At 44.9% G+C, this 26,206-nt stretch overlaps 1 protein-coding gene across 2 annotated transcripts in view; it reads left to right on the top strand.

The window, feature by feature from the left end:
• The window catches only part of AHI1 (Abelson helper integration site 1), a 922,284-nt gene that overhangs the window by 70,049 nt on the left and 826,029 nt on the right, over positions 1-26,206 (top strand). For both annotated transcript variants that reach the window (XM_069235204.1, XM_069235205.1), the window contains exon 5: positions 23,856-24,049. In XM_069235204.1, coding sequence (XP_069091305.1) covers positions 23,856-24,049 — 194 coding nt within the window. The remainder of the gene's footprint in view (positions 1-23,855; positions 24,050-26,206) is intronic.

The following is a 26,206-nucleotide window of genomic DNA, read 5'->3' as shown; positions in this document are numbered from 1 at the left end:
TGCCCGGGAATGGGGTCATATTCTTTTCAACACCATTAAGCATCACTGCATTACATAAACTTCAGCCCCCAAGCACCAAACACCTATCACTTGTGTAAAAGCCACAAGACCCAATGTATGTATTGCATGCCATTGTGAAAAGTGAAGATATGTCAAACGCCCCTGATTACGATTAAATGAATGCCAGACTAACGTGTTGCTCTAAAGCACCCACTGCGGCTTGTTGGACCCGGGTCTATTTAAACCCACCCCAACACCGACTGCTTGCTTTGCCTTGTGGTTCTCACCCGGAGGAGAGCTTCCAAGCACTGCTTACCTGAAGATGATTGTCGTTGTTCCAAGGAGTCGTTGCTGGTCATTGTCTCCAGAATCTCCAGTCGCAGCAATACAAAGATATCCTGCAAAAATAGTCAAGAGTTGCAAGAAATCCTGCCACACCTGCACTACTAAGGTACTGAACAATTTAGCATGCAAGGTTAACCAGACTATGAAGATGTGCAGAAACTACAGAAGCCACATTGAGAGTGTCTAATTTGTATTTGTAGAATAAAGTCTTACTAATTCATGCACAGGAGTCATAGGCTTGACATAAAAGCCACATCCTAAAGACTTACTCTTGAAAATTGTGATATGAACGTTTATGTTTTGTGAAGCAACACAACGTATGTGAAAACATTATCCTTTATAGGTAATAACAGTGATAGTGACTGTATGGTTTTTGTTTCTTATTGTTACATGTGAAATTGCAAGGAATGTCGCTTATCATTGTTTCCTTGTTATAGTTGTTAACTTACACATCAGGGAAGGGCGACAACTGAGTACCCTGGTCAGTGGTCACCAGAAGACTTGAGATGTTCACAGACATACCCAAGGTCTAATCTTTTCTCCAGCTGCAAAGTAGGTAGTCATCTCAGTAGTTTACCTAAAACAACTCTACGGGTGGCAGGAGAGCAGTAGGCATGTTAGACTGTAATAACTAACACTAGTTTTCACTTACCTTTCAAGGTCGACAGCTGTCGCCAAGGGAACGTCCAAACAGGCCTCCTTCCCAGGTTTTAATCTTTCTGCTTTGGGTTCATTTAAGGCTCAGGTAGGGACCATTGGAGCACAGGAGGACAGCCATTATCATCTCTGCGAAGCCACATCGCGAGCCTTACCAGGTACTGCCCTACGTCGCTAACCTGACACTCATAGATGATAGGGCCTTTGTAGTAATGTAGGGGATTGAGTTCATGGATACTTTGTAGGTAAAATGAGCAAGTGTAGTGACTCATTTGTGTAATTCGTGTTGGGTAATTTTCTGTCTGAGACAGAATTATCTGACTACCATCGGGACACCAATTGAAGCTGAGCAGCCAAGAAGTGTTGTTGGAAACTATAGAGTATTGCGTCCATGGGCAGTTTTACAGTAGAGAGGGCAACTTGACAGCACCCATATTAAATCTCCCAGAATTTTATCAAGTTCGTTAAAGAAAGAATGAGGAAGAAATAATAGGAGGTTGGCACAATAATATTAAGTGAAGGAATACCCAAAATTGTAAGAGGGAGGGAGGTCTAAAACGTAATCCATCAGCAGCCCACACCACCCTACTTAGGTTGTCATCTTGGAAATCTTCAGCAGAATGATAACTTGTTATCCAAGTAGAGGTGCTGAGGAATTGTGAATCCCGATCAAAGGGGATACATAGGGGAGTATGCCCAATTCTCTCTCATAACAGAGATTGTAGCCGATTCTTACAGGATGGAAAGGTCTGACCCTCTATCCTTTACATATAACAGTAAATCATCTCCCTACAGAGAAAGTGCATGTATTATACCGGGGAGGTTATCACCAGTGTGCACCAAGGAGCTGGAACCTGGGATGCAAGGGGTTCTGTGGCCATGGCACACAATAATTGTAATAATGGGTATTCCTGACAGGTGCCCCTGCGCACAGCCCCAAGAATAAGAAAAACACTTGCCTCTTATTGGGTTTGCATCTATTTGAAACAGTATGGACCTCAACACAAATAGTGCCAGGATTCTGTGCATTTATCACCTGTGTTAAGCATCAAAAGTGTTTTCTCAATGTCAAGAGCAATACATGCTGCATTTGGAAGCAGTTCCAGGATTCCACTCATGATATCCCAAAGCCTACGAAGGCTGAGAGAGGTGTTACTGCCTGGAATGAAGCATTGGTTGGTATCTATCAACTGTGGGAGTCTGTATTCAGGATCGATAATGGGCAATGAAAGGCCATATCGGTTTGGTCTTTATGGGGTTTTAGCATAGTAGAGATAATGGTCTCATTCAAAGAAGGTAGGAGGGAGCCCATTTCAAAGGATGTGCAATAAACTGCGATCATTCTAGGTGCTAATTGTTGAGAGAGCATCATATAAAACTTGGACCGAATGCCGTCCGAGCCTGGTGCTTTGCCAGGTTGTATTGCAGGGCCGCTTTAATTTCCTGCTGTATTAATGGTTAGGTCCCGTGTCTGTTTAGTCTCAGCTTACTGCATAAACCCTTCATACTTGCTTTAAAAGTTTTCCACTGCACCGAAAGGAAGAGGAAGTCCCGCTGTTTTCCGGAAAAACGTAATACATATCCTGAACTATTTACCAGAGCGCCGCATCTTTTAACATGCCCATCTGTAGGTTCGACACTGAAATAGGGGACAGTGTCAGACCCCAATTCATAACTTTTTGTAGACGTTTGTGATAGGAGAGTGTTTTGGGGTAATAGGAGATAGAGGAAATACGAGTATGAACCACTGATGCACAGACAAATGTATCCAATTGAGAGTTCATATTGTGTACAAGGGAATGAAATGAGTATTCACGTCGGGAATGGTAATGTGTGTGCCAGCTGTCACCCATAATCCAGGTATCGAACCATTGTAGGAAACGTTTGGCATTGCGAATTGCGGAAATTAGGCAAGGGGGGCTCTGAGTGGTCCAAAATAGTGTCCATCACACAATTAAAGCCTATCCTATAATCCAGGGAATATGCTTTCAATCTGAGAGACAATTTAACGAGGCACTAAAAAGTAGCTTTGTCAATATCGGAAGCAGAAAAAAACCTTGGACTAACTGCTTTCTGTCAAGACAGCCCTTAACCTGCACATACCGACCCTCATCATCAACGTGGGTAGTGTCTTCCTGAAAGGAGACACCAGGTTTAATCCAGTGTTGCCCACCTCGCATATGCAGAGTACTGTGTGCCGTATACTTGCCCCTGCATTTAGATTCTAGTTTAGAGACTTCAGAGGCAAGCAGGTGAGATACCTAGATAAACACCATTTGGATCCTCCAGTGAGTCAACGCATAGTGGATCTTATATCATTTCTGTAAATATGTCACCCCTTTGACATTCGAAGTGCTTAGTTTGTAAGGAGTGGCAAATGGGAAGGGAGGCACATGACGGGGGCGTTCGCTGAAACAAACCCAAGAAGTGACAGGCAGTGTTGGACTGCTGGAGAAACAGTATAATTTAAAACAACACTGAACTCAGGAACATTTAATTGTGGACAGGTTCCCCATCATATCCGTTCACAAAAGTATCCAAAATCTATAACAAAAGCCAGTTCCTCGGCCTGATAAAAGCAAAAGAACACGAGGAGCGACATGGACAACCATGTCAAGAACAGCCCTGGACCAACTGATGAATTAAAGTAGTGAAGAGTAAGCTCAAAGTCAATGAAAGTTGAGGGTAGAACACTTTAAGTCACTGAGTTTAGGGCTCTGGAGCTATAGACAGTCAGTAGTAATCCCCCATTGATTGTGAAGCATATACAAATTTAACACTCAAAAATCTATGATTACTATCATAACCAAATAACATGTACATAATGCAACAAAAGTGCCAAGCAAGCATAAATAGCTGGCTGTCGATAAAATAAGGGATATGCAAGCATAAGAAGAAGGTCTCTAGGGATTGTACAGTAATCACTGGGTTTGTCTAGTTATCAAGGTCAGCTGTATTGGAAGGTGGGTCATCACCTGCAATGCTAGATTCTGTGGAAAGCGAATTTGGTAGGGCAGATAGTTTGTGCAGGGATACACCACTGCCACTTCTCTGTGCTGTTCCTTCTGGATCTGAGAGGGCATAGGACTCCGATGTTAAGAACTTTAGTGCTGTACCTTCTAGACCAGAGCTGAGACACGATCCATCTGTGGGGTTGGAGTGGTGTGAGCAGAAGAGAAGTTCCTCTGTCAGAGGCCCCTGTCCAGGTCGGTTTAGGTTCTGTCAAGAAATGGGAATGCTGACTGTTGGTTGGGAAGGAAAAATCTCAGCATGGTATTAGGTGTGTACCGCTACCCTGAGTGCTCTAGCTGTGGTGATATCTGCATCCTTAATCTTTTGGTAGTGGGTTAACACGGATCATGCATGTGTGCCATGACCTAGGCCCGTTTCATGGATTGCAGTCTTTCTGAAGACAAGAAGTCATGCCCTAAGCGTTGCATTTGGATAGGTGCAAAGCTACTGCCTTTACCCGGAGTTAAGCAGCATGATCGCAGTTGTGGCATCATAACATGTTTTCAGTAGAGTGAACAGGCCTTTTTTACCTGTGTCATTAAAGTGGTGCTTCCTGGCCCACTCGTGTAAAGTTCCACAGCTGTGTACTTAACTTAACCCTGGCCTGCATTGGATGGCATACAGTGCTGGACAGCGACACGGTTGCGTGTGTGTGCTGGGATGTACATGTGCTGTGAGCAGGTGAAAGGCATAAGAGTCGGTGAACTAAATTGGGTGTGCGCTGAAGGATGTATGTGTGCATGTACAGTACATGGGAGTCAGCGCATGTGAAGGGTATTATACATGTGGTCTCTGTGTTCCATTATGGTGGACCCAGGGCTTGCTGGGGAAGCATGTGGAAATAGAGGTCAGTGGTCAAAGGGACCTGGGCATATCTCAGGAAGATGATGGGGCTGATAATGAAAGAGTCATCAATGGAGTTAGAGTACGGGGGGTGTGGCTAACCACTCAGGAAGATGGCCGCACATGTGGAGAAGCTCTGCCAACCTCCTCTGATCTGGCATCATCCTGTCCTTGCTGGGGTCGTACAAAGAAGTGATGGAGCCCCTGACCCTCCTGTGCAATGGCACTAAATGGGTAGTGGTGGGGACGGGCTTAGAGCAGAGACCGTGGCCCTTAGAGCAGAGATCCCAGATGATACACATGGGCTGAAGGGGCTGGATGAGGATCCTTGCCAGAGCAGCAGGTGTGGTGGGGAAGTGTAGCTGGCCCTGACAGGCCTGTGAGGCTGCCAGACAATCCCTGCACAAAAAGGAAGAGGTGAATTGCTGGGACTCAGTGGGGAGTTTGATACCAGAAGAGTACTTGGGCCAGCCCCTGGAGGACTAGGCCTGATTTGTGTTGTTCTGCTACCACGTGAGGAACAAAACCACAGTTGCCAGACTTATGGAAGCACCCAGGCCGGGATAGTGAGCCCCTTGCAGAGATCTGTTGGCTGAGACAAAAGATGGGGACCAGTGAGAGGTGAAGGTTATCCCCGCCCCTTGCTGTCCCACGCTCTGGACTGAGCAGCGATCACCGCACGCTGGTGCTGGTGGGGCTAGGTGGTAGTAGGGGAGCTCTGACAAGGAATGAAGGAGTTGGTTGTTGGACTCCATTTACTTGAGCCCCACCCTGCATCTGTGGAGACAAAGCACCATTGGCCCACAGACCCTGACACCAGATTCGCACTCATGACAGATATGGGCCGCACAGGTCCGTGCAAGTCACATGAGGACACTCAAATGGCTGGAGGCCCCAGAGGGGTCAAAGACATCTTTTATTCAAGGAAGTGATGTAGGCCTAGCTGACAAACTTGACCAGATCCTCTTTGCCATTAACTCCTAGTGAGAGGTCCTGAAACACAAGATAGACTAGGTCTCCTTAGATCCTGGCCTCCTGCACGACTACCACTGCAAACTGACAGACTGAGTGAAACGCAGTGAGAATACCCTGAAGGAAGTGGTCCCAACTATGTCTGCTTTGCGAATGCAGGTGACTACGATGGCCAAAGATGCAGAGATCTTGCACCACAGAGAAGATGACACAAAGGGACGAAACTGCCACAACAATATCTGTATGGTAGACTCACCAGAACTAGTGGAGGAAAGAAACATAGTTGCCTGTTTGGAGAGCTGGCTGTCCCAGCAGGTGGCCCCGAAAGGCCTCTTATCCTCCTTTGCCCTTGAACGAGTGCATAGGGTGCCGTCTTGATTCCCTCCAGAGGCACCCCCTCGGCTTGTGGTGGCGAGATTTCTCCACTCCCAAAACAGAGATGTCATCCTGCAGAAGGCTTGCGAGGTTGGACACTTCCTTGTGTCTTGGCTCGTGTGCTAGCATTTTATCTATCAGGTCTGCTGGTTCTTCCATGTTTTTTCCCCATTTTTTTCATCCCTGCGGGAATGTTTCTTATGTATTTCCTCTACCTTGGTCCATTCTAACACATCCCTGCACCATAGTCTAGTAGACTGTGTTATTGGCCGGATTTAACTTCTTGATCTCTCTCTCTTTGGATCTTGGAGCACACATTGTATAGAGTCAGACATTTGGAGGATGGCGCATTCAAGGATGGAATCAATACATCATAATAGACTTTGAATGAATATAAAGTGCAAACAGTTGAATCTGGAAAACTATCTCTGTGAAATGTATTTAATAATTGATTATACTGTTCCTCTTTAGTAGTGGAAGATCTTGAGAACAATATCAGTTAGGCCAGCTGTAGTTTTACAGCTTTTTATCTGGTGAGCATGATGAGAGTATGTGGTATGAGTGATTGTTGATAGGGAGTTTCAAGTCAGGTCCATCTATTTATTAATCAATATCATTTTATATTTTATTTCATAACAGGTTTGTGTACAAATAAAAACAATAATGTTTATTACTGTTTTTGTATGTATAAAGTTTATGCTTGACGTTTAGAGAATCATCATAAGGATTCCAGTGTTTGAACCTAAATGGGAGGTAGGTTTTTCTCTTTCCTGTGTCCCAGCCATTCCATGGCCACCCTCCATTTGACCAGTGTCAGCGCCAACTGCAAGAATTTACAGCACCCTTGTGGTGAGTGATCATGCCCCACAAACATACCTGCGGGGTTGTCTCAAATGTGAGTGTTGTCATCTCTCTCAGCTTCTGTGCCACACTCAGCCAGTACCGCCGGGCACTCCCAGGCCATATGCAGGAATAAGGCACATTTAAGTGTTGCGTATGTGGCATCCCGCCCCTCTGTGTGGATACATCTTATGCAGTTTGAGTTAGATATGTGGGGTGAAGGAAAATAAAATGTGCCTATTTGAATCTTGCATTGCAAGATACCTGTTTCAGCAGTTCACGTGTTGTTCCAGTCTGTATTGGCAAATTGTAGCTAAGTCCTCTTCTGATGCCCATCAAGCCGTTGGTGTTGGCAGCTTTCTGCCCTCTTGTAGTGTCCTGTATATCTGGGTGACCATATGTCTAGCCCCACCCGCTGTCAACATTAGCTGCAACGTTATTGTGGCTCCCGGAGCATTGGGTAAGCCTGTCCAAATATTGCATGCTGTATCTCTCAGCTTTACATATTGTAAGAATTGTCCTCCTCCCACATTGAACCTCTCCCTCGCCTCTGTAACTGTCAGAAATGCATCTCCTAAGTACAGGTCCCCTTATGTTAGACATCCCCAATCTCTCTATCTTGTCATGGACATAGTCTTATCCGCATGTCGGAATGGGATCAGTGTCCAAATGTCCGTGTCCCTAGCAAACGATGATCTTTAAAGCACCCTAGTGATCGTCTGCTCCCATAACTCCGCGGCCTGCTGTATTAAGTATGGGGTGTCTGGAGGTACCTTTTGCCACACATTAGGAGATCCATTAACATGTGTGCGCCATGTGTGCCCCTCAAGAGTTTCTTCTCTGCATTAACTGCCTCAGCTATCACTGTGGGACATATTACAATGTGGTTGCATAATAATACAGCTCAAAGTCCAGAAGACCCAGTCCCTCATCTGAGATTTATCTTTTGAGTTGGGTCAATGCTGCCTGGCTCCTTTTTTCTGCCCAGACCACGTACATCATCAGTCTGTCGATTGTGCGAAATAATGCACATGGCAGCGTATACATTACATTTTGAAGGGTGTAAAGACACCTGGGGAAAAAAAACATCTTTGCAACCGCTACCCGTCCCATGGTGGATAGCGGCAGCGTATTCCAAAACTGAACCGATCTGTTAAGCCCCGTCACAAGTGGGTCAATGTTATATCGCTTCTGATCCTCTGCGCCACGTCTCACCATATTACCAAGATATCTGAATGTGGTCCTTTCCCAGCGAAGGCCGATTGGGGGCAGCTCCCCCTCCTGCACCCCCTCCAGTGCCCAAGCGGCTAAAACAGTGATTTATTTCTATTAATTCAAAGGCCCGCTATCTCCCCAAACCTATCCAGGTGTTGTAGCAATTGTGGAACAGAGTGTCGTGAGTGGTGTTAGTAAAACAACACATCATCGGCGTACAACAATATAAGTTTTGTGGTTTTTCCCAATCTTATCCCTTCTGTATCTCTCTGAAGTTGAGTTGCAAATGGCTCAATAGGCAGGGCGAACAATAAAGGCAAGAACGGGTAGCCCTGTCTTGTACCTCGGCAGACTCCCCATGCTTCTGACACCAACCTCCCACTGTGTACTCTAGCCTGAGGTGATGTATAAAGGACCTCTACCCACCGTCTAAAATTTGGGCCGAACCCCATGTGCAGCAACACTAAGTATAGTTAGCTCCATTTCACCGTGTCAAATGCTTTTGTTATTAACACCAATGCTAGCTCTTGATCACTATCCCGCACTGAGTGCATAACGTGCCAATCATCGTAGGTTGTCAGCTGTGCTCCGCTGTGGCATATAGCCGCACTGGTCCTTATGTACCAGCAGTCCCACCACTGTCATTAGGCTATCCGCTAGGATTTTACATAGAACTTTCATGTCTACATTGAGCATAGTGAGGGGTCGATATGCTGAAGGTTCCCTTTCCCGCCCCGGCTGAGGGACCATACATATCACACCCTCTCTTAGGGTCTGGGGTAATAATCCTTGGTCCATGGAGGGGTCCCACCAACTGTGCAGCAAATGTCTGATAGAATTCCACCCGGAATCCATCACCGCCTAGTGTCTTACCCCTGTGTAGCTTCTTTATGGCCTCCCTTACTTCCTCGAGCGTGATGTCCATTTCTAGCTATTCTCTCGCATGCGGTGGCAGCTAAGACAGTCCTGCACTCTCAAGGTATGCAGCCACACCTGCTGCATCTGTCTCCCCACACCCTGTGTCCAGGTGTGTCCGCATTTGTGAATTGTAGCTTCCGTTCCATCAGGGCGGAGCAGCACCATTATAGGGACGTTCTTTGTTTCCCTTTTAAGCAATCAGAACAGCATTTTGCCTGGTTTGTCAACCTCTCTATGTAGCTGCTGTCTGTAATTAAGTTTTGGTGAATTTCCCCCACCTGTCCCATGTATCTTCCAGTCGCTTCCTAATGCCTACCACTTGGCCTTCCCTGTCCCCTTCTCCCCCCTCTGCGCCTCTGCTAGTTTACTTTCCAGGTCTCCAAGCACTGAGTGCAGTTGCCTGCGTTCTCCGTAGACACCGCTTATACATTCCCCCCTGAACACAGCTTTTAGGGTCTCCCATTCTGAACTCCTACAGATTGCCATACCCCAGTTTTCTTCCAGGTAGTTTGTATTACTTTCACTCAGTGTTTGGCAGAATGGAGTGGCAGTCGAATCCTCTGTGTGCATGCACCAGTACCTCCCTCCAGAGTTGTCCCCTTGTCTGCCCCACTCCAACAGTAACGGGGAGTGGTCTGAGAGTTATCTACCCATATAGCTCACGTTCTGTATTTCTGTCCTCAGATTTACTGTACCCAGTGCCATGTCCAATATTCTATAAGTGTCATGTGTGACAGAGTACCATCAAAACTCCTTGTGATGAGGGGGTGTCTCTCGCCATATGTACTCACAACCCAGATTGACCATGGTGTCCGCCAGGGAGTGCACCATTCTTGTTTTGCTTGTAGGTCACAGAGGCTGCCTGTCTAGGTTTGCATCCAAAACACAATTGAAGTCGCCCACTCATAGCAATCTATCTGTCAAATTGTCGGTCATGAGTGTCTATGACTGGGGAAAAAAGGCCCCATTGTCTATGTTAGGCGTGTACGTATTGATAATGATTATATCTGTGCCGTCTAACTTTTCCTGTTGCAGCATGTATCTCCCCTGCATGTCGGCCTTCTCAAAGATCATCTTAAAGGGAATCCCTGATCTCACCCACACCAACACCCCTCTGGCATACGAGGAGAAGGTGGACGCATAGTCTTCCTCGTCATTTCTTCCTAAGCTTGCTGGCTTCGCTTTCTGTGAGGTGCATCTCCTGAAGACAGTCAATACCCACTCCTGTGTGTTGCGGGTAGAAGTACACCTGATATCTCTTCACAGGGTTGCTCAGTCACCTGACATTCCATGTCACAATCCTGTAATTCAGTGACCTGGTGTGATTTGGAGTGTCCTGGTCTCCCTTTCGGGGATATCCATTCCACCCATGGTAGCGTGGTATTTTATTTTCCATTGCCATCTCCCCAAGCTTCTCATAACAGCAAAATGCAACCTGTATCAAATAGTAAGTATACAACAAACAATTATAGTCAACCAGTCCCTGTCCCTCCCACACGGGAAACCACACGATAACTGTAACTATAACCATCAAATTTGCCCACCATTCCGGTTGAGCTGTGTATCCAAGTTATCCCACCCTCCCCTGGATATCCGTCTGTATCCCCAAAGTTTTCTCACCTTGTCTTCCCTTTTATCTTAGACATGAGGGTAACCCCCCAACCCTGGTCATAACAGTTACCATATTCCACCGGAGTGTCCGTATTTTTGCAAACGATCAGCCATAGTTTTCTTCGGCTGGAAGTCCCAGAGTGGGAGATGCTGTTCCCTCTTCTTCTTCGCTACTGTGTGCAGGTGTCCTGCTTCCATCCTCCATTCATACCTCTTCTATCTTTCTGTCCTCCTGCACCTTGATTCTGGAGGTCTCTGTGGAGCAAACTCCAATTGGTTGCTCTCTTACACCTACCTCTCCGGTGCAGCCCTGTGGCCCAAGAGATTTTTTGTCCCAGCCAGACCCATACTTCCTCCGGTGTGTCAAAAAAATTAGTTTTTCCTTGTGCCACCACTCTGAATCTCTCTGGAAAAAGTAGCAAATAGGAAAGTCTCATTGATCTGAGTTTTTGTTTAACTTCTACATACGACTTTCTCTGAGCCAGTACTTTGAGTGTGTAATCAGGGTAAATGGTTATGACGTGATTCTCAGATCGTAGGGCTCTGGCTTTCCTAGCTGCCCTGAGTATACAGTCTCTGTTCGCGATGGCTGAAGATGCAGCAATCAGCGTTCTCACCATAGCCCCTGCCGGGAGGGCTCATTATCAGTGCTCTTTGGGCTCTCTCAACCACAAACATTTGGGACAGGCCTTTGGGTTTCATCGTATCTCTAATCTAGTTCTCCAGGGAAGTCTCAGTTGAGATGCCCTCTGCTCTCTCTGGGAAACCCACGAGGCGCAATTTATTTCGGCCGGAGTGGCCCTCTGCATTTTCCACTCTGTTTTCCAGTGTCCTTGTTGCTTCTGTTAGCTTCGTGACTTGTGCCTTGAGGGTAGTTATCTCCTCACCCATGGTGCTGATTGCTTGTTCATTATCTGGCACTCTTCCCGTCACCTTTCAGAGATCAGCACCCAGCAATCCTACCTCTAGCGTCACAGTATCTATTTTACCTTCCAAGGCCTCATAGCTGCCTTGTATGGCTTGCATCAGGGCCGCTCTTGAGGATTCCTCCTCCGATCCGGTGTCCATTGTCTCTGTTTGTCTCGTGATCCGTTGCTGCTGACCCTACGGTTGTGCATAGTGGATAATCGTATTGGTCTGGTGCCCCTTGAATGCCTTTTCTTTGTCCATCTTGCAGTTTTCTGCTGGCTGGGTCTAGTAGGCTGGCTGCGTGCATGGGCCACAAACAGAAGAGACGGTACTTCAGTTTCGGCAGCTCACCACCGATTTTGGTCTAGCACGAGCCACCTCAGTTCTTCCCTGTACATTGTTTCTGCGGGCAGCCCTATAATCCCTGCCCCACACTGTAGTCCCCATTTTCTCTCTCTTTTTTTTAACCTGTGGGGCCTAGTCAGTCCAGTGTTTGCAGCATGCAGCGGGCCCCTGTTACCAAGCAGCAGCTATCCCCGGTCCCCTTCAGCAGGCATCCAGCATCACAAGTTTGTATCCTCAGTGTCTGTCCTCTGTGCACCTTTTACCATCCCTCAGTGCGAGCACCGGCAGGGAGGGGGGGAGCAGTAGGGAGAAAGGCAGAGGAGGAAAGGCAGGGAGAATGAAAGGTATAATGTTATTACTTTGTGCACATTCAGAGGGCATGCCTTCCACTCTATCTGGTCGGGGGCTGGTCGGCAGACTGCCGGGCGGGCACCCAGTTCCACTGCGCGGGAGGACTGCGGACGATCTCCGCACCAGTCCCTCGCTCAGTCGTTGTCTGTGAGGAGCAGCAGGACTCAGCCCCATATGGCCGTCGCTCCCGCCAGTCTCCGCCTGGCCAACCTCCAGGACGCACTCTGTACGGGCCTTCTCACAGTCAGCGTCCTCCTCTCACCAGACCTTGGTGGCCAGCTTGTCACACTAACCACTCTGTGTCTCACTGCGTCACCAGTCACAGATTTGCTCCTCCAGCCATCTCTGCTCTGTCGTCCACAACACTGCTCTGTTGTTTATGTTGTGCCCTCGATCTCCTGGGGCATTTGAGTATTTCCCGTACAGACAGCTCTGAGTGTCTCAATCTCCGTGCCTCTGTTCTTTCATTGCGATCTTCAGCAGCTCCTTTCCTCGATCTCCTCTTTTCCTCTCTCTGTGATTTTGACTTTCACCGCGGTGTAGGGGTGGTTGTATCACCTCAGGGGATCAGTAGACTCATTTGCATCACCAGTGCTGACAGGAGCTCGGACTTAAAACATCCAGTCGGCCATCTTAGCAGGCCAGAGGTGTCTTTGCGCGGACAAAAATTCTGCTGGCTGAGGGAGGGCGATGGGGGGCACGAACTCTGGCTCACGGCTGTATTGGCCATGGTACCCCAACATGGAGACGGATACAGGTGGCGAGGGTGAGATCAGATAAACTTTTCTCACATGAAAGTGTGAGGGATGGGCTTGCACAGTAAAAGGCACAAGATACTGGCATTTTTTAATCACTGGCATAGATGGCTCTTCTACAGGAAACGCTTCTGTTGAACAGGGAAGTGCCCAAGTTAAAGAGACAGTGGAGAGACATGGTCTTTTTGGTGCTAGATCGTCCTTTGCCAGGGGAGCCTTTATATGGTGCAACCAGGGAATACCGTTTGAGCCACTGAGAGTCAACATCGATCCAGTAGGCAGGTATGTGCTTGTGGGCGGGAAACTTGACAGCATGCAACTGCCCATAGGTAGTATCTATGCCCCGATTACGCAGCAAATACTTCTTTGAAAACCTCCCCAGTGCTGACCCTCAATGTACACAGGCTGATGATACTGTGAGGGGACTATAGTTGCATTCTGGACATACATCTGAATAGGTCTATGCTGCGCTGACAGAATCACCTAGTGTGCAGCTAGCCAAAGATGTCTGGGACTGCCTGCACCAGTGGGGCTTAGTGGACCGCTGGCAGCAACAGATCTTACATTGGAGAGAGTACTCTTCCCTGCTCAGCAGTGCATACATTGCATGTCTTTCTGGACAGACTGTCATGCTCGTCAGAAATAGATTAACACATTCTGCCTATGGAATACTTAATTAAGTAGCAAATACCTAAGCTGCACAATTTTGTATCACAGCCCTCTGCTTATAGGTGCCTCCCATACCATTGTTGCAACTCAAGGTTTCTCACCTTAAGGAACCAATGTTCCCAGACCCCCTTGCGACTCGATTAGTGATTACTTCCATCATACATAATTGCTGCACAACCAGCCACCTTAATGGGGAATGGGAGGCTCTCAGGGCTGTAATATGGGGGTTTTGTATCAGACAGGCTGTGGGTGTACGATGATCCTTAGAGAGGGACCTAGTTAACCTAGAGGAAAAGAGCCTTCCATCTCATGTAGCCTTGGTGTGTTGTTAATTATACCACTTTTTTACTTTGCCATCTAGAGAAAAATGATGTATATATAATTAATGGTCTTGTTGTTTACAAGGTCGAGGCTACTGTATAGGGTTTGAAAATAAACCTGAAAATTGCTTTATAGTTACCTAATGGCTTCAGGAAGGTCTTAGATCGTTCCATGAAAATGAGCCAAGTGTTTAAAGTCTTTTTTTAAACTTGTTGGCGTGGTCCTATGTTAAAGCTAAGGATGTGCAGCTCTGATTTAATCACCAGGGCTACATGAGATGGAAGGCGAATAGGTATAGTTTTATTGTTAACACGACTAGGATGTGTCTGAGTACAATCAAATAGGGGTGAGTATGTCTTCAAATTGGTTTATTTTCTTAATTAATTAGGTACATTTTGTTTCTGTCTCTTAAGAGGTCGACTAACTATCACATAAAGTAGTAGTGTCCCCATGTTAAATATGGATTTGATAATATAACCATACAATATGGTGTACTGTTGAATTAATAGATGCTGACCAGATGGAGGGCAAAGTACTGATACATGCTTTCTGTATTGTATTTTAGGTGCTTCCTATTTCAATATTCTGTCCTGATGATGACCTGCCTGAATTAATTTCTTTGATTGGGGTCGAAACGTCGACATTGTATTAGAAATTGTGGATTGACTTGAAAAATTCAGCAGGCTCACAGTACCTATGGTTATAGGTGCTTATTTGAGACCTCATGCTTTTAACCACAGTTTGGTTTTAGGTTCCATGTAAATAGTACTGCAACACTTATCCTAACACATAATTCACTCACACTGCGCTGTTATACAGGAACACCTCGATTACTTTAAATTGTTGAATTTATATTTCTAATAAATGTGATATATTACTCACAAACCTCCTCGGTACAGAAAGTTCTTTATGGTACAACCACTGTCGTGGAGGTTAATTCTTATTCCTCACCAAGAGGAACTACTGTTTTCAGCACAATATCGAGTGGCTATATCATATCTCTTACTATCCACAAGCCTCAGGACTGATTGAGAGAATGAATGGCTTACTGAAAGCTCAGTTATGAAAAGTTTCTGATGGGACTTCGAAAAACTGGAGAGAGAACTTAAGTGAAGCCCTTCAGATTCTGAATAACAGACCATTAACAAATGCTGAAACACCCCTGATGCGAATGCTAACTCCAGCTTTGCAGATACAACCACATGTGGTCACCAATAGAATTACGTACTGGGAAATAAAATCTGGAGCTTTAGCTCCTTACAGAGCCACACCCGAATCTGCAGGTCTTGACTTACATGTTTTACAAGCTTATAGACTGAAACCATGAGACATGGCACTGTGTGAGACAGGTGTTGGAATACATATTCCCCTGGAGCATTTTGGATTGTTTGCTCCCAGGTCTGGGTTGGCCCTCAAAGGTATTCAGGTTTTAGGGAGAGTGATTGATGCAGATTACCAAGGAGAAATCAAAGCTATTCTGTTGAATAGCGGAGAAGTTGATTTATTCATACAGATTTGAGACAGAATTGCCCAACTTGTCATAATTCCAGAGTATGGAGGATTGGTGAGGAAGGGTACTGCCCCAGCCCTTCTTACTGTACGTGGGGAGGAAGGTTTTGGTTCAACTGACAAAAACAGTGGTGCTAAAGTGTGGGTGGAAACCCCAAATGGCCCTCCAGAACCTGCAGAAATTATAGCAAAGGGCACCAATAATGTCCTGCTGATCATGAAACCAGGAAAGGAAAAATGGGAACATATCCCAGCTGACAAATGTTATTTAGGAGAATTATCATACTTGTTTCTTTTTCAGATCATACTACAGCTTGCCTTTGCTGTGAGTGTGCCGTGTGGTCTCCTTTCGGGCGTGTGTGTGTGGCGTCGGGAGGGACCCAACACCCCAATTTCAACCTGATTGATCGATCATGTCGCGAAACACCTCTACTACATCTAAACGACAATATATGGATTAATTTGGCGCAGACCGTGCTCAACAGATCTGACTTCTGCATGGGCGCCATGAGAAGCACTGTGGATGTTTTGTCAACCTGTTTAGTCGCCATACTAACACCAACGAGCACCTTGTTAGAAATTTTCAATGCCACTAACCAGGGTAAAGATGTGCAAGAACATGATGTAGAAATGCATTTCAGTCCCTAGGAGTATTTCTGGAACTGTCAAGAAGCGACCGATGAGAAGTGGGACAATCTCACTCAGATAATTACATACATTACTACCGGTGATGTGTGTTAGTACATGTCCTGCAATTCTGGTGATATTGGGAAATTAATTCAATTGCATTTAGAAAAGAAAAAATCAACCTCTCAAGACATACCATGGGAACATAAAGTTTTGTGCTTTTACCGAACGGATCAACAAAGTAAGAATTTGTTTAATCACATGGCTTGTCATCATCTGGTGACTGCTGCCAGTCACATTAAACATGTCAAGTTGCCAGCTGGCTGGCTGTTCTCCTGTGGGAACCTCACTTTTACCTACATTCCAGCTAACATAACAGGCGGACCGCGTACTTTTACACGCTTGGGACTCATGATGTTTCCATCTAACTCTGTACATACTCGATATCCTAGAGACACAATGCAATTAAGTGAAGATTGTGATTCTGATATTCAATTATTATCCAAATTCAAACATATTAGCTTAAGTCTTTCTATTGTAGGTGTGCCTGGCTTAGCTGTATATAATACCAGACTGCTCAGCAAGTTAGCATGTCTAATAGTTAAAAACATTAACCATACTTCTTTTGCTTTATCTGAATTTTGTATTGGATGTATGTGGTACTAGAAAAGCTGCATTACAAAACAGGACTGCCATAGACTAATCACAGTTGTACTGAATTTGAAGGCATGTGTTGTTTTAACCTTTCAGACCACTCTAAATCTGTCCAGGCCCACATTGATACACTACATACATTAGTGAAAGGGGTAAAACAGGATGTGGATCAGGGATGGTGAGACTGGTTGTTCCAGTGGTTACCTGATTTTGGGCAATTGCGCAAAGTTTTGGAGATTATATCATTATGTTGCTGTGTACAATGTATTCCTAGTTTGCTTGCAATGTTTAGACCGAAAAAAGTTGATTTTAAACCTATAGGGTATACGAGTCATTGGTCAAAGGGTGGAGTGTAATGATATTTGTGTTTTGACCACTGACTCCATGCGGCACCATTTTGCACTTGATTTAGCTGTCCACCGTCACATTAGTGGTCACGAGTTACAGACTCCATTTTGTATTCAGCTTAGCCTTAACTTCGCCGCTACGTTAAAGGTGCAAGTATTTTTCTGTGCATAACATGTTATGCAACGTGTTTTCTCGTTCATGTTTTTATTCTGCGTGTCTGCGTGTTCTTTCTCATCAAGGGCTAGGGACATAACGTGGAGGAGTCAGTCAGTCAGCAAGATAAGGATGTACGAGAATGATGTTTATGGTCCGGCAGGGAACGGTTTAGTTTTGGGAGAGACACCTTGAGAACCTGGCCAGTTCCAACGCGTGTCTTTTAAAGGGGACCTGAAGTAGCTTTGATTAACAGGGAGCAGATTGTTTTTTCTAGAAATCTCCTCTCTCGTTTTTTTAAGGTATATAACAAACCCAGGATTGACAGTGGGGGATTCAGAGACTTTGGTCAGGATTGAGACGTCAAATGCCTGACATCCCATGAGGGTAGATCTCTTTCTCTTCCACTGACAATCTTGGAGTCTACGGTTTGAAGCTACTGAAAGAAAGATGAAGAAGCAGCTGTGCCCCATGGTGATGAATGTTTTACTAATTATTTGTTTTGCATTGTGTATGAATATATATATATATATATATATATATATATATATATATATATATATATATATATATATATATATATATATATATAAATATAGCTATCTGTACCTTTGCATGTATATATTTGCTGTTTATAGACCGACGATTCTTTGTACATGTTCTCACTTTATTGTTGCTTTCATTTTAAAAGTGCACTTTCGGTTGTACTGACCTTCATTTACAAGCCTTGCAGAGTGATTTAATAAATGTCTTCTTTGGAACTAGGAGGTGCATTCCAGAGATTTTTTTGACTCTTTTCAGCGTGTAGGTATTTTGGCTTGGTCAGCAGTAAAGCAAAACACCGACCTAAGCCTCCTCACATATATTTCCATTATGGGCAGCTTTTGGGCCTTTTTCAATGTTATTAATGAGTTTCCAAAATTGTTTTAAGTCGACTGAGCCCGTTGCATGCAGCAGTTTAGCGCCTAATGTTTCTTGTTTGATTTTTTTTGGGCGGTGGCCCAGATGGTCTTCCTTGTCACTCCCTTGAAAGAGGCTAGGTCTATTAATTTTTTAGGGAATGTTTGCATTTTCTGCTGCCTTACATTCCAGGCTATCCACTGCCTACTCTGCTTGGGCCTTGACTGAACCGGAATTCCACTTAAAACGCTTTCGATTTTCAGTGGCAATCTCCCTCTTGAGGACTGCTACTGCTTCGTGCTGTGCACAGTTATCTGAACCATAATTATCTGTGGATGATGTTCACTCTTCTCATGATCTGACACTGTAGTCACTTACTTTCTTAAACAATGGAAAGTTTACTAACGTGTAGTCTATATATGACACTGATTCACCCGAGGCTCTTGTCCATATTGGAGGGATTTCTGTTGGTTTCCAACCATTCAAGGTAAACAGTCCAGTTAGCTCACATGCCTTTATTAACTTCTCTCCAATCTTGTCTTTTCTAGTGAAAGGTGGCATGCTTTGACATGGAACAAACCTGGCTATTTCTACATGCTCCTCATTGGGACGATGCAATAAGTTAAGATTGAAATCGCCTAAAACTAGCCAGTATGCCGGGCAGATTGAATTTTTAAAGTAAAGCAGGTGTGCAGCAAGTTTATCTGCTGCTGCGGCCTTCCTTTTCGGGTTGATGTATACATTTATAAGAATAAGGGGTTCATGTAGGTTCTTTTCCCAGCCATCCAGGTGGACAGACAGAAAGGGCTGTTCATCCACATGGCGGTCGGAGATATTAACAGAGACATTGGTAATGATATACATCGCCAGGCCACCTTTTGCCCTTCCGAATAGGCTCGTTTGTGCCCATGACTCTTGTATCATTATTATATGGAATGCTCCTAGAATTTGAGTTGCAGCTGGGTCTTCCATTTTTACCTGCAGGCTCCCTATACTCTAGAAGCAAATACTCAGGCCCTTCTGTTTAGCTGTGAGCAGCTGTGTTGTTATTCAATTCCTATGGTTCGTTCCCTCTCTGTGATAGCACTGTGGGCAACCAGCTCCATTTGTCTTAAAGGTCACATTTCGTTATGATTTTCCGGTGCTCCTCTTCTCTTGAAATTTGGACTGTCCTATTGGACTGACTTACAGCTCCTTTATTGACTTCCCCAGAGTTCAATGTCCCATTTGTCCCTCACAGGATGGACCAGGGTAGGTCTGTCTTCTTGTCAAAACAACTCTCCTCTAATAACAGGTATGGGTGTCTGTCTCCTTAGTAGGTTGTTACCTCAATATCCCATGCTTTCACAAGCTTTTTCCGTTCTAGGACCTGAACAGGGAGATCTGAAGCTACAAACATGACTAGGGTTGGGTCCGAGTACTGTCTCCTTCTTGCTTGCAAAAACTTTATAGCCAGGATATCTTCAGAGGTCATATGGTCTAGGCTGGGAAGTGCCTTTATTAATTTTAAGATCCTTGTGTGGTTAAGTACATCCTGAGGGCTCCTATACTTGAATTCAGGAATTCAAAGTGCTGGCGCCCCTGCTCCACGTCGGTCAAATTTTGATGGTTGTTGGTGCTCGATTTTTGCTGAGCCATATGCATTCACCGTGATACAGTGGGGCTAAGAAAAATGTTGGTGCGGTCCCTTCCTATCGATGTGATGTGGGTTGTTATTCCTAGTTGCCCACTGCCCGAGCCTCTGCTTGCCTCTGGGGACGCATTTGCAGGTGATTGTGGCCTTGATGCTTGAGGGGCCTGATATGTCAGGGATGTAGGTTGATTTTCTTTTCTTTTGGGACTTCCCATTTGACAACACATCCCATGACTACAGCTAACCGGCCCAGGGCCCCTTATCCTTCGAGCCAGGTCCTGTCGACTACCTGAGGACATGTTTGCTTCCATATGCCTTGGCTCCACGTGAAGTAATCAGGACTTTACTGTTGGTTTAACTTCTAGATCAGGCACATTGATCGCCACTACCGGGAAGAGTTGCTTGGGACTGCCACCGGAGTTTTGCTGTAACTTTGGCTACTTGCCTTCCTCTGTTGCTGCTATGGTTAATTTTGCCGTACATGCATAGCTGAGACGGGCATCCATCCTGCCCTTTCTTGCACGCTTCCACTCTGTCTTGGTCATATGCGTGGATTGTGCATTTCTATTTCTGTTGAACTTGATAAATGAGCAAGGGCCTCATACATCCCAGAGGTGCTTCTTTGTTTTTCTTTTAAACCTGGCCTTGTGTCAACTCCCTCTGTGGGATCTGTTGTCCAACAGGACCTCTGCTCCATTGGATAACTGCACTCCAAACGACCCGCAGATGGATTTGCTGATGACAACTTGAGCTGGGTGCCCCTCCTTACGGGGCTGGTTTGAACTCCCCTAGTATTCCTTCCAGAATTACTGGCAGTTGAAATAGTCTATCATCTACTTCCTTAAATGAGCATATGGTAAAATCATTGAGCTGGTTTGTTTGTGAGACTTTATGTTGCAGCATTCCATGGCTCGATGAGTTCCTGTCCCACTGATGCTGGTGTTAATGCCCCTGCCACCCATTAAGGTTCCAGCCTCTTGATTCACCTCCGGGAGGACGGCTACGATGGACCCACTATGCAGGTGCTGATTTTTCGTTATCAAAATTATTGGGGAGAGGAGGCTTTGGGGCAGGAATTCTCCTCAGGCCTCGTTACTTCCTTTGATCAAAGGCACCTGGGCAGATAGATGGGGATTATCTGTGCCTTACTGATGGAATCCGCTTGGTACCATCTCACCACCTTGCTCACTTGAGATCAGAAAAAAGTCACTCATCTTATGATATTCAGTTTGTTGGAGTAGGCCCCTGTTCCCTTCTTTTGAGGTCCGTTGTGGGAATTATCGACTGCTTCCCGAGCTGTTCCTGTTGCATTCTCCCTATCCAATCAGCTGTACTCTATAGATGAGCTCCTGGCAATGATACTATTTGTGCTAGTTGCCCTAGATGTCCGAAATGCACTCTTTGCCCGTCGTTTCGATGCTGTTTCACTTGATACTGGATCCCTTTTTCTCTTACTAGAGACTGGGGCCTTGCCTCTTGTTCTGCCTGATCTCATTCTCAGGCGCTTACGAGATGTTTAGATTGTTAAGCTGGCGTAACTTAGTGGCGGGGGGCGCAAGAACACAAGCTCACCAACAAAGCCGCCTCACCTTACAGGCTCTTGTGCATTGCACTGCACTGCAAGGATGTTCAGAGTACTCAAAGTGTTCAAAATGTTCAGATGTGATTTTCCAGGGTATTTTTCTAGTACTGTCAAAGTACCTCAGAGTACCGAAGGATGCCTAAAGTGCTTTTTTCCCCAATATAGGTCATAACCAATGAGGCAACCACTCAGGCAACTATAAAGAGGCAATTACTGCGGGAGTGTACCAACGTCAATATCCAATTTCCAATATTCAGTTCAAGGTTGTATCTTTAGTAGTCGGTATTTCACACTCAAACTGGCTGGCAACTCTGTATAATAGTCAGTAGACAATAGTCAAATAATCCCAGGAAGAGGCTACCTAGGCCTAGACGCACCCAGTCCTAAGCCGGCCTGCTTCCTTTACAACTGGTTTCCTCGGCTCACCCATGAGCTGTGACAGGCCGGCTCTTTCTCCTTTCTCAAAGCTCTTACCCATCCTTCCTGCCTTTCCCTGCCTGTTCTTCTATTGCTTGGAGCTGAAGGCTCCCTCAGGCGATGTAAGGGTGGTGCAGCTGCTGTTGTGGGGCTCTCTGGCTCTCGGGCGTGGGTGGGTGGGTCGTGGACTACTTCAGACAGCGGCAGGGTGCTGGGCCACCACTGCGTGCCACATGGGGTCGGCACAGTAGTGGTAGGGCAGTGCAAGCTCCAGCAACCCGGCAGCCACCCCCCCCTTTAACGGGGCAAGTCGCAGGGCATAGGAACTCTCTATGGGCTCCAAGCTACACCGAACGGCCTCCTTGCTCCTGCTCTGACTCTGCCTCGTATGCATCTTCATAAACATGAAATCACCACCAAGCAACTCCAGCCCTGCTTAGAGTAGCTTAAAAAAGCATAGTTTGTGACAGGGTTAAGTTGTGCGTGTGCGTATGTTAAGTTGTAACTTGCAAAACTTTCAGGGCTTGATTAGCATTCTGTGGCAGTTAAAATTCTCCAATTTCCAGAGAAAAATCCTAACTTGGGGAAGAATCACGAGATCAATATTTTCATCATATTATCCCTATAGTGGAGCAAAATCATCCAGTGTTTTCTCCTCTGGATTTAGAATTTTCCTCTAGAAAATGGGTGATCTTCATTACCACCCAACACTGAGGTCTGTTAATGATGGAACCATAAAATGTGGGTGCAGATTGTGCACTGGCTAATTTGAAACGGCATTGAGTGTGCCAATAAGCTGGTATTGAATTAATACTAGTATACAAGTTTGAAATCTCAGAAGGGTGAATAACCTGCACAGATTGTGCAGGTTATTCACCATTCCGTTGTCCATAACGTTGCATTTGTGTCTGTTCGCTCCTAATTTACACACAATTTGTAACCCCTTTTTAGATGCAAGTCAGCGTTTTTGGTTCTAAAACCTAAATTGAATAATAATAAGAACATGATATCTAGCATCAACTATTAATTGCTTCTATGCATTTAATTTAATAATCGCCTGCCTCGTACACTGTAATTGTAACGTCTCCTCGTTGTACCAAAGGAGTGAGGAACACATTTGTTAAGCATCTGAATCGTAAGCATTCTTCAAGATGACCTCTACAAAGTGTCCAATTATCTGAAGTTTAAGCACACTTTGTGATTGATTGCTGCTCAATCTGCTTTAATGTGGCAGTGGTACACTGTACATATTTAGTTTACTTAACTTGTGGTGTGTGCCATAAAACTCACTTGTTCATGATTCTGTTTCACGTGAGTATACAAAAAACAATGGTTTGGGATACAACCCGAGTTATTGCCAATGCCTGGGATTAAGTCAGGCATCTCATCCATCACCTTGTTGTTGTTGCAGTCGACTGCCAAAGTGCGACAGGTATGGCCTGTGTGGGTCCTGTGCTCACTGTGCCACTGGGACCTAACTAGACCTTGCTGATGAGCCCTAATAAGGGTGAAACCAATCCTGGTTTGCTTATGTTCCAGTTCAGGAAGGACCTGCCCTGTCAGTTTGGACTAGACTGTTTCCATTGGAGTAGGGTCAAAACTGATTTGCATATGACTGGGTTCAAACTGAGGTGGCACGGTAGGTGAAAAACGATGGATTCGGATGCGGCCGAGAGTGATTGCAAGTGGCTGAGATCAATACAGTGATTCCATCCACCACCTTCATGTTGCAGTGGATGCCCTCTGTGTCACTTGAGGCAATCAAAAGTTCCAAGCTCCTTCCCGTTATGTGGAACAGCATGCTGACGTAGTCTACTTATATGTGGGAATGTACACATAACTTCACAACAGGCCCAAAACATGAATTAAAAGGAAACTGTATTTTGTATTGCAGTGTTATGTCCATTTCTGAACTTAAAGCTAGTCCTTCTGAAGAGTCCAACATCACAAAGAAGGTACCATTGAGCATAACACTTGCCGAAGATGGTGACAAGAGAAATGTACCAAATATGGAAAATGGAAGAGAGGAAAAAGAGTCTTACCAAAAGAAGACTAAAATGAAAAAGACAAAGAATAAATCAAAAAATGGTTTGTATAGTGAAGATTAATTTGTTTTAGATTTTATCTGCTTCAGAATGTCACAATGTGCAACTGTCTCCAGAAAGATAATCCATAAAATATGTTCCAGCTAGCAGGAAACCTAACAGCAACAAAGATGCCTATGGCACCAAACTGCCTAACTCATTTCCAGTACAATATACCACCATTTCTGAGCAAGTTGTAATACAGGCCTAAAGCTGTTGACTGTTATATTCTGCAGCTCTCTGGCAGTGTTTACTATTTGAGCTCGACATTCTTCCTAACGTTGTGTGATGAACATTTGTCTTTAATGAAAGCGTCACAATAGTGACTATAGTTTTGGTTCGGTTCTTTAGTTCATGGAAAATCATTTTCTGGTTCATAAATTTCAGGCCATTTGAGAAACCTGTGCAAAACAAAATGTAGCTTACTAAGTTTGATCTTGCAAAGTTTTATGCCAACTGGTTAAAACCCCACAGGGAAGGTATTTTGGAAGCAATAACAAAATAACGTTGAATCGCACAAAACCAAACTTGTTGTCAAGACAGAGCTTATTCTCAGGCAGGGTTTACAACCAGGAACTGTCCAGGAACTTTGAAGAGGCTGCTCAAACCCTGTTGTGACTATGTATGTAAGAGCAACTTGGTTAAAAAGATATCATGATTATCTACTTGTAATGCAAACTAACACATATTCTGTGGTCTCCTGCTCACCGTATCCATGAGGCATGGTCATCTTAATGGTCTTTGAAAATGCCATGTCGAAGACTCCAGCCTCAGTAGACTTGTTGAAATAGTATGTACAGAAATCAGTATGTACGGCATGAAATCAGTTGGAACCAATAAAAACAGTTTAGAATTATTACAACCAGATCATCCATTATAAATTGGTTAAACAACGATAGAAACAGGAAACCAGATATTATCCAAATGAAATCAACAAATAGCACTTAAAAGCACTACATACCAATTCAAATTAATGCGAAAAGTTGAGATTAGTACGAATCATTTGAATCAAATTTGAGCTATTTCAAAATCGGGACTACTCAATTTTACTTAAAGTAAGCTAAACTTACAGTTTCTACTGGGCCTGCTCTGTTTACATGCCCAGCTGGCACAGATACAGGGCGTAGCCTCCGCAGGAGCCCCTTATCCAAGCCCGAGCCCCTTATCCAAGCACCGAGACTGTGTTTGTTGGGCACAAGGCCTTGCCTTTTGCTGAGGGCCTCTGACCTCGACCCTAGTGACTGCTGTGTCTATGGCCTTCCCCTGTACACCGTTTCACTGCCAAATGTTTTTTCATATTGGATTCCGTGCTATGTTCCGATACAGGCATGATGCTAAATGTCTTGCATCTAATAACCAGGCCTGCTGAACCTGCTCCACGGTCTGGTACAACTTCCTTTGCTTGTTCAAAAATGTTCATCTCTTCAAGGATCTCAGTACCCATTTTTTTGTCCTTTTTAGTATAAACGTACCTGCATATTACTTTGCAGAACAATTAGACATATATGTTTTGTTTCACTGAAATCGTGTATTTTCCTCTTCTCTGGGATGTGCCCTTTTCAGCTCGGGTATAAGGTGTCTCTCCCACCTCCCTTATGCCCTCACATACATTTTTTCCACAAGATTCGCTTCTGTCTGTTCGGGTCCTTGAACCTCAAAATGGCTGCTTGATTTAAACATATTTAGCTCCTGCAGCCAAGCATAAGGTCAGTTCAGAGATACATTTTTGATTCGCCGAGCAGACAGGTACATATATATGTCTGTCCATTTCTAGACCCACTCGTTTCAGGCTTTAAAGCTGCAAAAGAGATTCACACCAAAGCAGAACATGCGTTGACTGCATGAGGGTCCTTATCTTCCCAAGGTTAGAGATATTCGGTTCATCATTGTTTCTGCTTCAGAGCACAATTTCCAAGTGGGATTTTAAATGGGGAAAACGTATTCTTGGGAATCCGGTGTAACTCCTCTCCTCTTAACCAGATATCTCAACCCTTTCCAAGATTGATCTACAAGAAACACATTTTTTGCTGAAAGTGTGTTGATTGATCAAACAGAGCTAAAGTTATTATCAAAAGAAAAAATGTTCTTAGTATGAGAACTTGCGATAAATACAGAACGTGTGTTGGGAACTCAATAAAGTGTGGATGTTACTCTGTTTATT

The sequence above is a fragment of the Pleurodeles waltl genome, chromosome 5, assembly GCF_031143425.1.
Source record: "Pleurodeles waltl isolate 20211129_DDA chromosome 5, aPleWal1.hap1.20221129, whole genome shotgun sequence".
NCBI classification, from domain to species: Eukaryota; Metazoa; Chordata; class Amphibia; order Caudata; family Salamandridae; genus Pleurodeles; species Pleurodeles waltl.
This window is presented reverse-complemented; position numbering and strand designations above follow the sequence as displayed.